Source organism: Megalobrama amblycephala, linkage group LG9 (assembly GCF_018812025.1).
Source record: "Megalobrama amblycephala isolate DHTTF-2021 linkage group LG9, ASM1881202v1, whole genome shotgun sequence".
NCBI lineage: Eukaryota > Metazoa > Chordata > Actinopteri > Cypriniformes > Xenocyprididae > Megalobrama > Megalobrama amblycephala.
The window spans coordinates 13,271,163-13,287,343 of NC_063052.1; the positions used below are offsets into that span (position 1 = coordinate 13,271,163).

Sequence of the window (16,181 nt, forward strand, 5' to 3'; positions counted from 1 at the left end):
AAGAATGAGCTGTAGGAAAAGAAAGAAAGAAAGCATTTTGTGTTGGCCCTGTCATCATGTAAGATATAGGCTGCGTACTCTTGAGTACGCACTTATTTTGATTGAATAAAGTATGTTCTATATAATATGTATATATTATATTGTACTACATTCACCATGTTGACACTGTCATGTTGCGTCGCTTCACTGCCATTCACAAATCCTCTCCCGTGGCCTCATGGGATAGTAAAGTGTCCAAAGTATGCACACTTCAGAAGTAGTAAGGTCATCCGGGTATTTTTTGCATACTCTTTTATGAGTGCTGTGAATTCGGACATACTTCGTTTTCGCTTACTATATAGTAGGGAAGTATGCGATTTCGGAGGCATCCCGAGTTTACTTATTACTTATTAGGCCTGGGTTCAGTTGAGTCCACCAATTAAAATTTTATCCTGATCCTGCAAATTTTAGTGATGACTCTTTTTAGAATTAAATTCTACAGAATTTTATGTACACTAGTGTCCAAAAGTGACGTCCGGAAGGGATGTTTGTTTTTAATCACCCTATAAAAGTTCAATTAAACCAGGGGTTCCCATATGCTCTGCACAGTTTGTATGCCTGCGTCTCAATGTGCATGCTATCCATCCTAAATAGCATGTGACATTAGTAATATTCAATACTATTTAGGGCGGATAGGGTGGATAGTATGCACATGGTATGTCTCTCTTATCCAACACACCTGATTCAGATCATCAGCTTGTTAGAAGAGAGCTCCATGAACTCGGGTGCGTCCCGATCGACAGCGTCCCTATGCAGTGTTCACTGCTCCCTACTCCCTGAGCACTTATATATCTGTTGAAGTTCACTTCACTTAACAAAATGTGATCATTCGCAACACCCTGCAATGTCATCAAACAACAGACGAAACTCAAGTTTTGCATTAGAGAAGTTAAGGTTTGATGCCATAATGTACTTCTGTAAATAAATTACCATACAATATACATGTATATATAGTATATATATACATATTTATTAATTATAAATTTGACTAATCTGTCAAAAGCTCTAAACTAAATGATAAATGTATGTTTTGATGTTTAATATGAAAAATAAACATTTTGTATCATGTCTTTTTATCTTATTTAAGTCCGTAATCATTGACATGTAACTGTCGCATCTCACACACTTTACACCCGTGACCAGCCGCATACAAACGGACTGGAATCTCCCTTAAAATGGCGAAATACCCTTTTACTGTAAGTCCACTTCACAGCACACACATGGTCAATTTGAACCCACCCCACAACTGAGCGTGCCAGATGAGAGAGACATACAAAATGGGGACTGGACTGGAATTGGGAACCACCTGAATTAAACCATCAAAATATAAGGAAATTATTTCCTATTTTTTTAAATATTTTAAATATGAAGGAAGAACAGAACACTAAACATGGTTAAGCTATTTCTCTCATAAAATTATTTGGCAAACTACAGCTACAGAAAAAGAGGATCCTAAAAAAAAAAGGCATAAAAAAACAAAAAGCTCATGTTGAATTCAACATGATCAGCTATTAATATTTCATTGGTTCTCTCTTGTTTTTGCATGTGTTCATAATTTCTTTGTATGACAGCTGCACAGTTTAGCAGGTTTTATTCACAAATAAAACGATTGACTCCAAGCACAAATACACAAAATGCTTACAAAATCTAATTTTTAATAATATTTGTAAAATGTTAATTTTCCATGATCGAACATCACTTTAGGCCACTACTGTATATGTATTAAACGGATATATTTTTATGTATTTTGTCACTTTTTTTTGTATGATATGTATCATTCATATGCAACAAGTAGTCTTGAAAGTGTATTAGTTTAGTATATATATTTCTTTCTTTGGAAGCAATACAGAGAGAAAGATGAGACTCAAAAAAGAGGAAACGAATGAGTGTGAAGACATACACAGCGCTGTTAACATAGTACAGAACATAGCAAAGTATGTTAAATTAAAAAACAATTCTTTTTATTTTCTTGTATTGCAGATAAACAGCCAATATTAGAATGTTTTGATATAATGTCCAAATACATTCAAAATAAAAAAAAATAAAAACTAAAAGTGAATTTAGGCATCACATTATTATAATGCACAGTATAAAAATGAATATTAATTCAAAAAATCTGCAAAAAGTTTGTATTTAACAGTGTTATTAAATTATTAGTGCTTGTAATGATTAACTTTATGGGCGTGTTTGGTGACAGAAAAAGCAATCTAAATGCAAAAACATTAGAAATATCCGATATCGACTGATATGAATAAATAAATAATCTCTAATATCAGCTCTTAACCAATGTGTTTCTGATGAACTGTGCATCACTTCAGCAGTAACACATACACTTCAGCTTTTTTGTTTAGTGTGTTTGTGCTTTCCCTCTCGCCACAGTTATCATATCCACTGAAAACTTCACAGGAAAGGTGTGTCCTGACTGAACTTTGTACCAGTATGTTGCAAGGTGTCAGTGTATTTCACCATTTACAGTGACCTCCATTATTGCTGAACATCTTTGTCTGGCCACAGCGTCTCACCATCTTCCTTCCCATACAGATATAATCGTAGTAATCTGTTGCACCAACTTAAAGCATCTCACTCCATCTAAAATCCAAAAAGGTGCTATAAGGCTCAGCACACGACCTGAATACATGCATGTGAGGTTTGTTTCGGCTGTGATCTGATTATGGTCTTTGCTCTGTTGGCAAACTAGATGGTCTTCTGCATTTGCTGTTGGTAAAGCCCTCAAACCCTCAATTGCAACTTCCTCTTATCATCACAGCTGTAAATGCTACGGTTGGTGAGGACACATTTTGACACATTGAGCTTGTCAGTGTGAAGCCCTGGGTGTTTTGACGTTGTTCAAGTTTTCAAGTCGAAATGACTCTTTTTGTTTGATCCGTCATATTAATTTCATTGTATAGTTTGTGTAGTTACTGTACATCATGCATTTATCGAAAATAATTTTGATGCATTTTGGGCTGTATAGAGTTTAAAAGTCTTTTAAAAGGTTTTAAAGGCCCTTATTTTTCAGCAATGTGGGATAACAAGACGTTTTTATTACATTTTGTTAGTTGATTTGTTAGAGGTGGTGCTAACTCTCATCGTGCATGTATGTGTGTCAAAACTCTTTTAGAAAAAAGTGTGGTCTCTGTGTCTTCTGGTTTAGAATATTTTTAAACACTGAAAGTAGACTCATCTCTACTCGTCTGTTAAAATGTGAGCGCAAAGAGAAGAGAAATGTTTCTTCCTCTTTATTATCTTAACTGTTTCTCCTAAACAGCACTGAGAGCAAATTGAGACTTTTGCTTCTCAAAGTCTTCTCATTCTCAGATATTCGAAGAAATGAGTCTCTGCTAGAAGTTCAGAATAGATCTTACACTGGGTTCAGAAGATACAATGAAGGCCAGTTTCACATTAGAGCTCTCAGTGCCGACCCAAGTCCATTTGAGTTCAGTTTAAGAAATGTAAAAGTTTTAAAAATTTTAAAGGCCCACTGAAGTGCCTTGAAACGCTCAGCTTTATTCACTGTGTTGACGTAATTTCCAATGAAACAGGAAGATAGGGTGGGATATATCTAGAAGCCCCTCACCTTTTTTCAAAATAGCCAATACATGGGTTTCATGTGACGTCACTGTATTCTATCGCCGCCATATTTGGGACCGGTCACAGCTGCGCGCCCTGTTAAAGTCTATGGTGACAGCAGCTACAATTACCAGAGGAAGGCCAACGAAACACTCTCAGAAGGTTCACAACAAGTTTATAATATATCTTGGATATGTGGTGCTGTTAGCCGTTTCAACAGTCGTCAGAACTACAAATTTATTTGATCCCAAAGTAGTTAGATCGGCAGAATTATTGGCTTCATTTAGAAGGGACCACACCACTGGCAGCCAAACAGCAATGCACAACATTAATAACTGCTGGGACTGTCATTTACATAACATTATAACGAGAACACTATTGTAATAAAATGTTGTGAATTCTCTGTGTTGTTGTTTCAGCGTGTTGTTGTGGTAAGAGCGCGTCGACTGAGTTTGATTACATTGATTACATAACTTGTTCAAACTTCACTTGTGCATTCGCGTCATTTTGTACAGATAAAACTTATTAATTTTATTAAGTATAAATATCTGATTATTCTCATAAAGGATGTGTTTCGTTGAGGTAAATAACCCACAGAGCTGATGATCATCTATAGCTTCAGCGCGAGCGCTCAAAAAGTAAGACAAAACATTAATATGATTGGGACTGTCTTCTTCTTATACATGATATTATAATCGTATATATTTGTAAAATAACGTTGTGAATTATTTGGGCTTATTTGCTGTGTTTCGGGGTTTCAATGACGTTACTTCAAGTTCATCTATGCGTGATTTTGTGCAAATGCTAGTTGTAATATTTTTATTTTGTATTAATATCTGGATTATTTTATATAGGATGTGTTCCGATGAGTTAATTAACTTTCAGTTTATGGGTTTTTTATTATCTTCAGCTTCAGCGTGCGCAGCTCAAACAGCAATGATTAAGTCATTAAAATGTTTAACGTTACTACACAGTAATATTAAAACTTTAATATTTCTTTTAGAAAATGAATGCATTATTTTTAATAACTAGCTCTTATATTGTTCTAGTATTATTTTCATCAACACATAGTTTGATTAATAATAAGGATCAGAACAATTTTTTTTAAATCATCTCATTTTGATAACAGTATTATTTGAGCTGCCCACTGAATGAACCCGTAAACTGAAGCCTTTGCTAGAAGGTTAATTAACTCAACGGGACACATCCTATATATGGTAATTCATATATATTTATACAAGATTACATAAAATTCACTTATATTTGCACAAAATCATGCACGCATACTTGACTAAGTAATGTAGTCAGCTGGTGTCGTGAATTTGTTCATCCTGTAACAACACGCCGAAACACAGCAACTAGAATTCACAATATTTTCAAATAAATCAAATAAATTTGTAGTTCTGACGACTGTTGAAACGGCTAACAGCACCACATATCCCAGATATATTGTAAACTTGCTGTGAACCTTCTGAGAGCGTTTTGTTGGCCTTCCTCTGGTATTTGTAGCTGCTGTCACCATAGACTTAAACAGGACGCGCAGCTGTGACTGGTCCCAAATTGGCGGCGGGCATAGCGGAATACGTCTTTGAAACCCATGTATAGCATTTCACCTAGATCAGAGCTCGACCAGAGCCGTTGAGCTCATAAATCCCAAATTTCTTCATAATTTCTAACCGATTCTTCTCCATATTTCTTTAAAATATAGTATTGTTTGTATAATTCAAATGTGTCCGAATGTTTTATGGTCTGCGCCGACTCATATGCATTTGATCCGGTCTGCGCCCTCATGTCTAACGCGAAAAAGGACTTCATTCGCATCAATGTAAGGCATATTTACACTGTCTGAATCATTCCCTATCCTCTATATATGTGACAATCACCATATAGAAACTAGTAAATGTGTGAACAAATGACCGATTTCAGCTGCAGCGTCTGTTAATAGTGTAGGAGGGGGCGGGACTTCAGATTCTAGAGAGAATTTGATTGGACAGAAGATTTGATGACAAGGTGATGAAAATCCGTGATCTATTTTAGCGGAAGTGAGAGACTGTAAGTTTTGGATGCTTATATCTCCTAAATGCCAATTTTATCATTGTTTTGTAACACACCAACTTATTCATAACCTTAAGACTGACATCTTCATACTAAAAGCTAAAAAACTTAAATTTAGATTTCTAAACATTCCTGTGAAAAAAAAATTCTTAATGCCTTAAAATAGCTTGAATGTAACTCTACACCCTTCATTTAGTATACAGGGAACTATGAATATGCTAATTAGCCCCGCCTCCACTCACTTGCACAAGCTCAGAGATCCACTCGGTCAACTTACTGAGGTAAACGCTGCACAATAGCATCGCTTTTTACAATATCAGATAACTGTAGTTAATATGATTAGCCTTTTGCTTGACTACGTTATCAAACAGCTAATAATGTGTTGCTAATATTACACAAACCATGTTCCTTAGATACTCTTTGAACAACTCGAAACGTCAGTGGAGAAAGACATATAGTTCATCATAACATTGTAATATACATCATACACCCACAATATTGCACATGGTTTGTCTTAAATAAACAACATTAAAAACTTGATTTTCACCACAGGGGGACTTAAACATTGCAAATTTTAAAGGTGCCCTCGAATGAAAAATTGAATTTATCTTGGCATTGTTAAATAACAAGAGTTCAGTACATGGAAATGACATACAGTGAGTCTCAAACTCCATTGTTTCCTCCTTTTTATATAAATCTCATTTGTTTAAAAGACCTCCGAAGAACAGGCGAATCTCAACATAACACCGACTGTTACGTAACAGTCGGGGTGTACGCCCCTAATATTTGCATATGCCAGCCCACGTTTCCAACATTATAAAAGGCATTACACAAGGGCAGCCAGTATTAACGTCTGGATCTGTGCACAGCTGAATCATCAGACTAGGTAAGCAAGCAAGAACAATAGCGAAAAATGGCAGATGGAGCAATAATAACTGACATGATCCATGATAACATGATATTTTTAGTGATATTTGTAAACTGTCTTTCTAAATGTTTCGTTAGCATGTTGCTAATGTACTGTTAAATGTGGTTAAAGTTACCATCGGTTATTACTGTATTCACGGAGACAAGAGAGTCGTCGCTATTTTCATTTTTAAACACTTGCAGTCTGTATAATTCATAAACACAACTTCATTCTTTATAAATCTCTCCAACAGTGTAGCATTAGCCGTTAGCCACGGAGCACTATCAAACTCATTCAAAATCAGAAGTAAACAATATAACAGTATACAATACTCACATAATCCGACGCATGCATACCGCATGCATGACGAACACTTTGTAAAGATCCATTTTGAGGGATATATTAGCTGTGTAAACTTTGTTAAGGCACTGTTCAAGGCAAGCGCGAGCTCTGTGGGCGTGGACCACGGGATTTAAAGGGGCCGCAGCATAAAATCGGTGCGTTTATAATGATGCCCCAAAATAGGCAGTTAAAAAAAATAATTTAAAAAAATCTATGGGGTATTTTGATCTGAAACTTCACAGATACATTCAGGGGACACCTTAGACTTATATTACATCTTTTAAAAACATAATCTAGGGCACCTTTAAAGCGGTTTTCCAATGCTTGTTTCTAGTAGCATCCCAATGGAATGTTTAAAATGTTTGGTTCACATGATCGAACCTTGGAATGGTTCATGCACTAGTTTCCAATTGGAATGAAAGTGATTTGACTTGCGGAAGTGAACCGCTAGCCAATTGATAGCATGAAGGCTATCCGGATGATAGTATCCGAAATTGCATACTCTCTTGAGTAGGTACTTATTTTGAATAAGTAATTACTTCACGACCGCTAAAAAGTATGTTCTGTATAGTATGAATGTAATCCAGACGTATTACATTCGCCATGTTGCCCTTATCATGTGACCTACAAGCGTCAGTTGCGTCGCTTCACTGCCATTCACAAATCCTCCCCTGTGTCCTCATGGGATAGTAAAGTGTCCATCGTATGCACACTTTAGTAGGTCCGGGAACTTTTTGCCTACTGTTTTATGAATTCCGACACTTATTTTGACACATACTGTTTTCACCTGCTATATAATAGGGAAGGATGCAATTTCAGATGCAGCCAGAGTGTGCATTTTATTTTATTTTTTTGGGTTGGTTGCGGTCACACTTATTATAGCATTATGCATTTCTCATGGCTGCTTATCTCTGCCACTGAGAGCAGGTCACAATCTACACATCTCTCACAATGCACCTGTGGCAGATAAAGGCAAGTGTCATTCTGTTTGCATAGTTTGTGGTGTGGAGACAAAGACAGAAATACTTCAACTATGAGTACTCTTAAACTTTTACCTAGCTACTGTGGTAAACGGCCACCACTAGTACTCATTAGTCAGAAAAAATGTGCGAAAATTGTAACCTTTGGAGGTACAACAGCTTGTCATGCACTGCCCTTTAAGAACTACTTTGTGCTTTATCTACCGCTAAAAAGAGCATATTAGTACCGTGAAGTAGTAAAATGTACCTTTAATGTACTGCTATGAATCTTTTAGGGGTAAATAAGGTATAAAGTGACTGTTTTGCACATTTTGTCTGAGATTGTACAAAGGTTGATGGTGCAAACATACCATAATTCAGGCAAAAAAGTACAACATGAAAAGAAAAGTGTAATATCAAACTCCATTTGAACAAAGCAACTAAACCAAATATAAACCTGAATGTCAGAGATTTGAATATGAATTTAAACAATTCTTTCAAGTGGCAATGCACATTTTATAGCTTTATACTCTTATACTCTCATTTGTGTCTATTTTTATTTGTTAATTTTAGAAGAGGCCATATCATATTGATTAAATATCAATGTTAGTTAATAAAAGATATATTAATTAAAAGATAAATTAGAACTTCATTAGGTCTCCTGATCTCTGAAAGAGCAAAAAGAGTTATTTTTATCTGCAGAAAGTAGACCTCTAAACAAAGTGCAAAAGTGTTCACCATAAAGTGCATCTCTATATTTTATTTGGCGTATTGGTGTCAAGATTAATGTGTTAACACATGTGATTAATTTTTTCAGTTTAATGCATTGTAAATAACTAGCAGAGCATCTGCGTCATGTGCGTCAGCTCTTAAAGTGACAGCAGCCTAATAAACCTGCTGCTGTCCATCATTAATATTAATCAAAGAACAAAAGACAAAGACTTCCTCTTTCTGAATAACTTTTGTTTTAATCTATATTTAAAGGATCAGTTCACTTCAGAATTAAAATTTCCCAATAATTTACTCACCCCCATGTCATCCAAGATGTTCATGTCTTTCTTTCTTCAGTCGAAAAGAAATTAAGGTTTTTGAGGAAAACATTCCAGGATTTTCTCCATATAGTGGACTTCAACAGGGACCAACAGGTTGAAGGTCCGAATGTCAGTTTCAGTGCAGCTTCAAAGAGCTCTACATGATCCCAGACGAGGAATAAATAAGAGTCTTACGTAGCGAATCAAAAAAAAAAAAAAAATTATATAATATATATATATATATATATATATATATATATATATATATATACTTTTTAACCACAAATGCTCATCCTGCACTGCTCTGCGAAGCTCCACACATGATGTTAGAAAGGTCACATAAGCGGAAGTACTGCGGTAGGGTGAAAAAATCCATCTCCATTTTCTCCTCCAACTTCAAAATCGTCCGACATCGTTGTTTTACCTTTTTTTAGTAAACGGTGTTTGACTTAATCTTTGCACGTTCGCTTTGTAAACACTGGATTGGTACTTTCACGCGTGACCTTTCCAACATGATTATGTAATGCATAGAGCATCGCAGAGCAGTGCAATACAAGCATTTGTGGTTAAAAAGTATATCATTTTTATTTTTATTTTTAGAAAATGACCAATTGTTTTGTTAGATAAGACCCTTATTTCTCAAAGCTGCATTGAAACTGCAATTTGCACCTTCAACCCGTTGGTCCCTGTTAAAGTCCACTATAAGGAGAAAAATTTTGGAATTTTCATCAAAAAAAACGTAATTTCTTTTCAACTGAAGAAAGAAAGACATGAACATCTTGGATGATGTGAGAGTGATGATAAATTAAACTAATCCTTTAATTTATCATTTTGTTTGATAACTTTATTCAGTTTCTGTATATTTCCTACCTATTAGATATTTAAAATATACTGTCTTTATGTCGTTTCTACACTAATTTGGAGATTAACTGTGAAATAATTACAATATAAAAAATTAAAAAACTTCAATGTTAGGTGTGGTTAATCGCAACTAATCACAGAAAAACATGTGATTAATTAGTTAATTCTTTTAATTGATTGACAGCACTAATGCAAACCAATCAAAATATCGCTCGCTCTCTCTCTGACTTAATGGAAAATTAAAATGCTTAGCATGTTATAATTTTGTCCTGCACTCAATGCAATGTCAGACACTTTCCTCTTTTCTCACCCCCCATTGTATTTCCAGTTCTCGAAACCTGAAGAAAAATATATAGACAGTCTGCTTTCCATATACACATTTGCTTTTATTCACTTGTGTCAACAACTCTCTTTTGTGTTGTTTGCTGTTTGATAAGACCATTATTTGTTCAGGCCTTTCCAACTAATTAAATTCAACTTTTGCAATCCATTACATCAGCGCAAATCAGATTACATATGATTATCTGAACAGAAAAGAAGAAATATGAGCTCAAGCCTTTGTTTTTATTTGACGTGCTCTTAATTGTTTCTTATAATTTATTTGTTGTAATTCTGCATATAGTTAGGCCGAAGATGTGAATGGAGCAATATTCATGGGAAATTCCTGAAGAGACATGATAAAAATGGAAACAATAAGCATGGGTGGTGGACTGTATTGTTTTCTCCAGCAAAATGATACACACCTATTGTAAAGAAAAGCTTGTGAGGATTGTCGATGTGGTAAGCGTGGCGACTTTGTCGCTTTTGCAAGTGTGTGTCCGCTCTGTGAAATCTTCAGTTGGGATGTTTACGTGTATCTTAGAGTAAGTTTGGAATATTTTCATGTGGCAGAAAGAAAACAGATTGTCCGAGGGGTGGAGCGGTATGTGCTGTGAATGTGTTGCCCCTCTGCAGCTGGACCCTCTCCCCTCTCGACAGGAAATGAGGGGGAGGCTTTAGTGGGCCGGACGGGAAACGCTCGCAAAACTGGCATCCTGTTGATCCACTGATGGTCAGTCAGATAGAAATACAGGACATAGCTTTATAGAGTCAAAGAGTGGACATTGCGCACACACGTACATTTTCAAGGGGAATTTTAACAGAGAACTTCCTTTTCTCTAGACAGGAAAGAAAGAGGAAGTAGCGCAAAAAAAAGTGTTAAGTCACAAAAAATGAAATCATTTCACTTTCTTTCTGTCAGTTACTTATATTTGCATCTTGCTCTCTCTGTTTTTCTCCCCAGGATGATGGTGTGTATGGAAAGCTGATCTGAGGATCTGGTGAGAAGCAAATCTGATTATGTCGACCTCCCGTTGAGTTACACAGTTCATTTATTACATTTACATCCTGACCACTGAGGGGAACAGAGAAAAACGTCTTAACGTGGACACACTCATGTCACAAACATCTTCATCATACAGAAACCAAAATCAGTCTGAACACTTAAGCTAGGGCTTCACGATTAAAGTGATGTTATTTAATCGCAAAGGCTGCAGTTTAATGAAATAAATACATGCGCTGCTTTTGTGTCGAGTGAAGTGCGGCACTGTGTTCTTTTACACGCGAACATCCAGTGTTTTCAGCGTCTCGTTTCACAGTAAATGCTGCGTTTCAGGTCGCTCATCTTCACAAACTTGAAATGAGAAGCATTTATAAACCTGCTATTGTCAACAAAAGAGAAGCTGTCTCTCTGTGGTTTCGACTCAAATAAAAGATCAATGGTTTAACGTTTAATAGCAAAGGAATTAAGAAAGCCAAAAATATTAGCGTTGTAAGTGTACAGTTGTACTGTAAAATAAATTGTAAATATTTAAAACTAATATTATTTACAGTGCAATATAACAGGATTACAATAGTAATATTTTTATTTGTTTAATATTTTTATTTATTATTATTTAATATTTTATTGATTATTATTTAATATAATAATAATTATTATATATAATATGATAAATATAATATATTATATAATTTTATTACTAATAATAAAAACAATTATGATGATTATTATCAATAATAATAATAATTATTAATATTTATTATTATTTTATTAGTAATACAGTTATTATATGTATTATATATAATAAGAATAATAACTAATATTATTTGCATGCAATATAACAGGATACAATGCAATATTTTATTTATTTATTATTATTTAATATAATAATAATTATTATTATTATTATATATGATAAATATAATATATAATTTTATTACTAATAATAAAAACAATTATGATGATTATTATCAATAATAATAATAATTATTAATATTTATTATTATTTTATTAGTAATACAGTTATTATATGTATTATATATAATAAGAATAATAAACTAATATTATTTGCAGTGCAATATAACAGGATTACAATAGTAATATTTTATTTATTTATTATTATTTAATATAATAATAATAATTATTATTATATATAATATGATAAATATAATATATAATTTTATTACTAATAATAAAAACAATTATGATGATTATTATCAATAATAATAATAATTATTAATATTTATTATTTTATTAGTAATACAGTTATTATATGTATTATATATAATAAGAATAATAAACTAATATTATTTACAGTGCAATATAACAGTATTACAATAGTAATATTTTTATTTATTTATTATTATTTAATATAATAATAATAATAATTATTATTATATATAATATGATAAATATAATATATAATTTTATTACTAATAATAAAAACAATTATGATGATTATTATCAATAATAATAATAATTTATTCTTATTTTATTAGTAATACAGTTATTATATTTATTATATATAATAAGAATAATAATTATTATTATTTAATATAAACTAATATTATTTACCGTGCAATATAACAGGATTACAATAGTATTTTTTAAATTTGTTTAATATTTTTATTTAGTAAAATTATTATTTAATATAATAATTATTATACATAATATATACTTTATTTTACAACTAATTATTATTTTTATTATTAGTAGTAAAATTATTTTATTTTATATTTATTATATTATATACATTAATAATGATTATTATTAAATTAAATAATATATTAATAATAATTATTATTATTATATATAATAAATATAATATATAATAATTGTATTTCTACTAATAATATCAAATATGATGATTATTATGATCATTAATAATTATTATGTATTATTAGTATTATTACTAGTCATATTGAAAGATAATCACAAACTGTTTGACCAAATTTTGCAGCCGTTCAAACAAGCGTCACAAACTTGGAGCTTTTTTTAAATCATTTTCATCAGAAAAATCACAATGGTGCAGTCCAAACTTAGTAACTTAGTCACACCTTAAAAATAAAGGTCATTGCATTAGATATCAAATGACTTACCAGATACTACTGTATCAAATTAATTCCTCTTTATCTTGTTTCTATGGGAAGAAACTCTGTTTCCAGGGTGATGAGCTGTGTGCTTTGAAAATATCGAATATTATGGGCTGTGCTTGCTGTAAGCAGAGGAAGGCCAGTAAAGCTGTGTCGAATCCCAACTCGTGTGACACAGGCAATGGGACCCATGCATCAGATCCCTCCCGATACATCCCCGATCCAACTTTTAACCCCGGGACGGGGATGATCCCGAACTTTAATGATTTTTCAAACCTAATGCCTGCTCCCTCGTCCCGCCCAGCCGCCATCACAGGTGTGTAAAAGTGTGTGTTCAGTCATTCATAACGATAACAGCATTACTTCCCTTACTGAAAACAAATGTTTGTGTGTTTGTTCAGGAGGAGGCGTAACGCTCTTTTTAGCCCTCTATGACTATGATGCCCGTACAGAGGATGACCTGAGCTTCCAGAAAGGAGAAAAGTTCCATATTATCAACAACACGTACGTTTAAAGCTGAACAGTTTGATTCTCACAGTCTTTTTTGACCACAAATAGACCACAAAAACTAACCATCTTCCTTTTTTTACCCGTTCTCTGTCGTTCTCTTTCTATCTCATTTCCTTTCACCTCATCTTTCTGATATCTCTCTCTCTGCCCCCTGCCTCTCTACAGCGAGGGTGACTGGTGGGAGGCTCGCTCTCTGGACACAGGGAACACTGGGTACATTCCCAGTAATTATGTGGCCCCTGTGGACTCCATACAAGCTGAGGAGTGAGTTACACATAAACATGCCCTTTCACGAATTCACAATCACATTATATACAAGTTTTAAAATATGTGTTTTTCGAATCAATGCAGGTGGTATTTTGGGAAGATGGGCCGGAAGGATGCCGAACGACAGTTGTTGGCACAAAATAACCAAAGAGGGACATTCTTAATACGTGAGAGCGAGACGACGAAAGGTAAATGCATTTATTTTAGCAATACATACTGTATATTTACATTTCATTTTCACTAAAGACTACTAATACTTTAAAATTAAGGTTGTCAAATTATATGTAATATTTTGATATTATGTAGAACTGTGATTAATCAAGATATTAAACAGTTAACAATAAAATATTTGTGTGAGTAGGAAAATAAATGTGCATTTACGCTACAATTCAAAAGTTTGGGGTCAGTAAGTTTATTAATACTTTTATTCAGCAAGGATGCATTAAATTGATCAAAAGTGACAGAAGACATTTATAATGTTATAAAAGATTTCTGTTTTTATTTTAAATATTGAACTGGGAAGAGCTGCGGTCGTTAGAGAGCCCGACTCCCATGCCAGCGGACCCGGGTTCGAGTCCCCCTTAGAGCAGGATATATATGTCTCATCTCACATTTCTCTATTTACATTGAATGCCATTATAAAATAGCAATCATCATATTTCAAAATATTCAAATAAACATGTCAACAGTAATTTAACAATTTAATCTCATGCATTAACTTCGATGCATTGAAAAACATCTCGCATACGTCACTTCTCTTAATGCACCATTCAAAATGTACAAAGAAAGGAAACATCTGAGGGAAAATGGAAAAATCTGATGAGATCCAGTATAATAATGGTGTTCAATACGGTGGATGTTCTGTAATGCAGGTCATTTTAATAGCATGACGATACATAAAAGCCAATGCAGTTATGAAAAGAGAGAGATTTATTCATTCTTTTTTTTAATTTCATTATTAAAATTAGTTTGATATCCAATTAATTCATCTCAACAACCAATTTAAAAGCAGAATGGTGTTTAAGCCTTTGTAAATGTGCATCTTTTCACCTCTTTTTTTAGGAGCGTACTCTTTGTCCATCAGAGACTGGGATGATGCGAAGGGCGATCATGTCAAGCACTATAAGATTAGGAAGCTTGACAATGGCGGTTATTACATCACAACAAGGACACAGTTTGATACCGTCCCGCAGCTGGTGGACCATTATAAAGGTCGGTGCAACACAAGTACACTTCACACGCCCTTAACATACTGTGATTTCAACAACATCCATGAGAGCATATTTTAATAAATGCTCATTTACAGGTTCATAATTTTGTTTATGTGGTGTACTAGAATACATCATTAAATGTTCAAAAAGCCTTTTTTTAAATATAATTTACATTGTTGCATCACCTGTTTTCACCCTCTGTCTGAACACTTAGTTTCCGTTTCTTTAAGACAGCAACATTACACACTAAAGAAATGTGAAAAAGCATAATAAGACGCCTTTAAAGTTTCTGTCTGATATTAAAGAATTTCTTCAGAAGGAAGCATTGTTTATTGGCTCCAAATGTGTTGATATTTACTGCGAAAAAAAGTTATCAAGCAGGTCAGTTTATCTTTGCCCATCTTCATTTCCTCTTAGTGTCCAAATGACTTTCTCTGCTTCGACTGAGTGCATCATTTTTTGTATCTGTTTCTGTTAGTGATCCTCCTACTCAACCTGTCAGTTTTGTGCTATCAGCCTTCCTGTTTCACTGTTATTGTTGAATCTACAGTCACTCGCACACACCCACATGTAAGCTCTCATGAACATACAGCGGTTCTTCTCAGACAGATTCACTTCAACAGTAAAACTGAAATTAGACCACCTAACTTCAAATATGGGGCAAACCACCAATTACCACAGAAAATTTACTTTCAGTTTACATGCTGAACACATTTTCCTGAGTTTGTGCTCTACATTTTGAAATAGTCCCAGTTTTACTAATACAAATGTTACCAGATTGCTTCTTTTATTTAAATAAACTGTATTACTACTGTTTGCTAGCTAATGAGTTGGATTGAACACACAATTTTTGGGGTCAGTAAGATTTTTTTATTTAACAAGGATGCATTAAATTGACCAAAACTGACAATAAAGACTTTTTTACATTGTTACATAAACATTTTCTAATTCAAATAAATGTCACGGTTTACACAAAATATGAATCAGTACAAATTTGGTAATAATAATCAGAAATATC

The 16,181-nt window shown here is 33.5% G+C and overlaps 1 protein-coding gene across 3 annotated transcripts in view; it reads left to right on the forward strand.

Annotated features, from left to right (window-relative positions):
- yrk (Yes-related kinase) overlaps positions 1–16,181 on the forward strand; it is a 33,578-nt gene that overhangs the window by 1,769 nt on the left and 15,628 nt on the right. For all 3 annotated transcript variants that reach the window (XM_048201733.1, XM_048201731.1, XM_048201732.1), the window contains exons 2-7: positions 11,047–11,083; positions 13,233–13,491; positions 13,577–13,679; positions 13,851–13,949; positions 14,037–14,140; positions 15,015–15,164. In XM_048201733.1, the coding sequence (XP_048057690.1) occupies positions 13,284–13,491; positions 13,577–13,679; positions 13,851–13,949; positions 14,037–14,140; positions 15,015–15,164 (664 nt within the window). In that variant the 5' untranslated portion in view covers positions 11,047–11,083; positions 13,233–13,283. The remainder of the gene's footprint in view (positions 1–11,046; positions 11,084–13,232; positions 13,492–13,576; positions 13,680–13,850; positions 13,950–14,036; positions 14,141–15,014; positions 15,165–16,181) is intronic.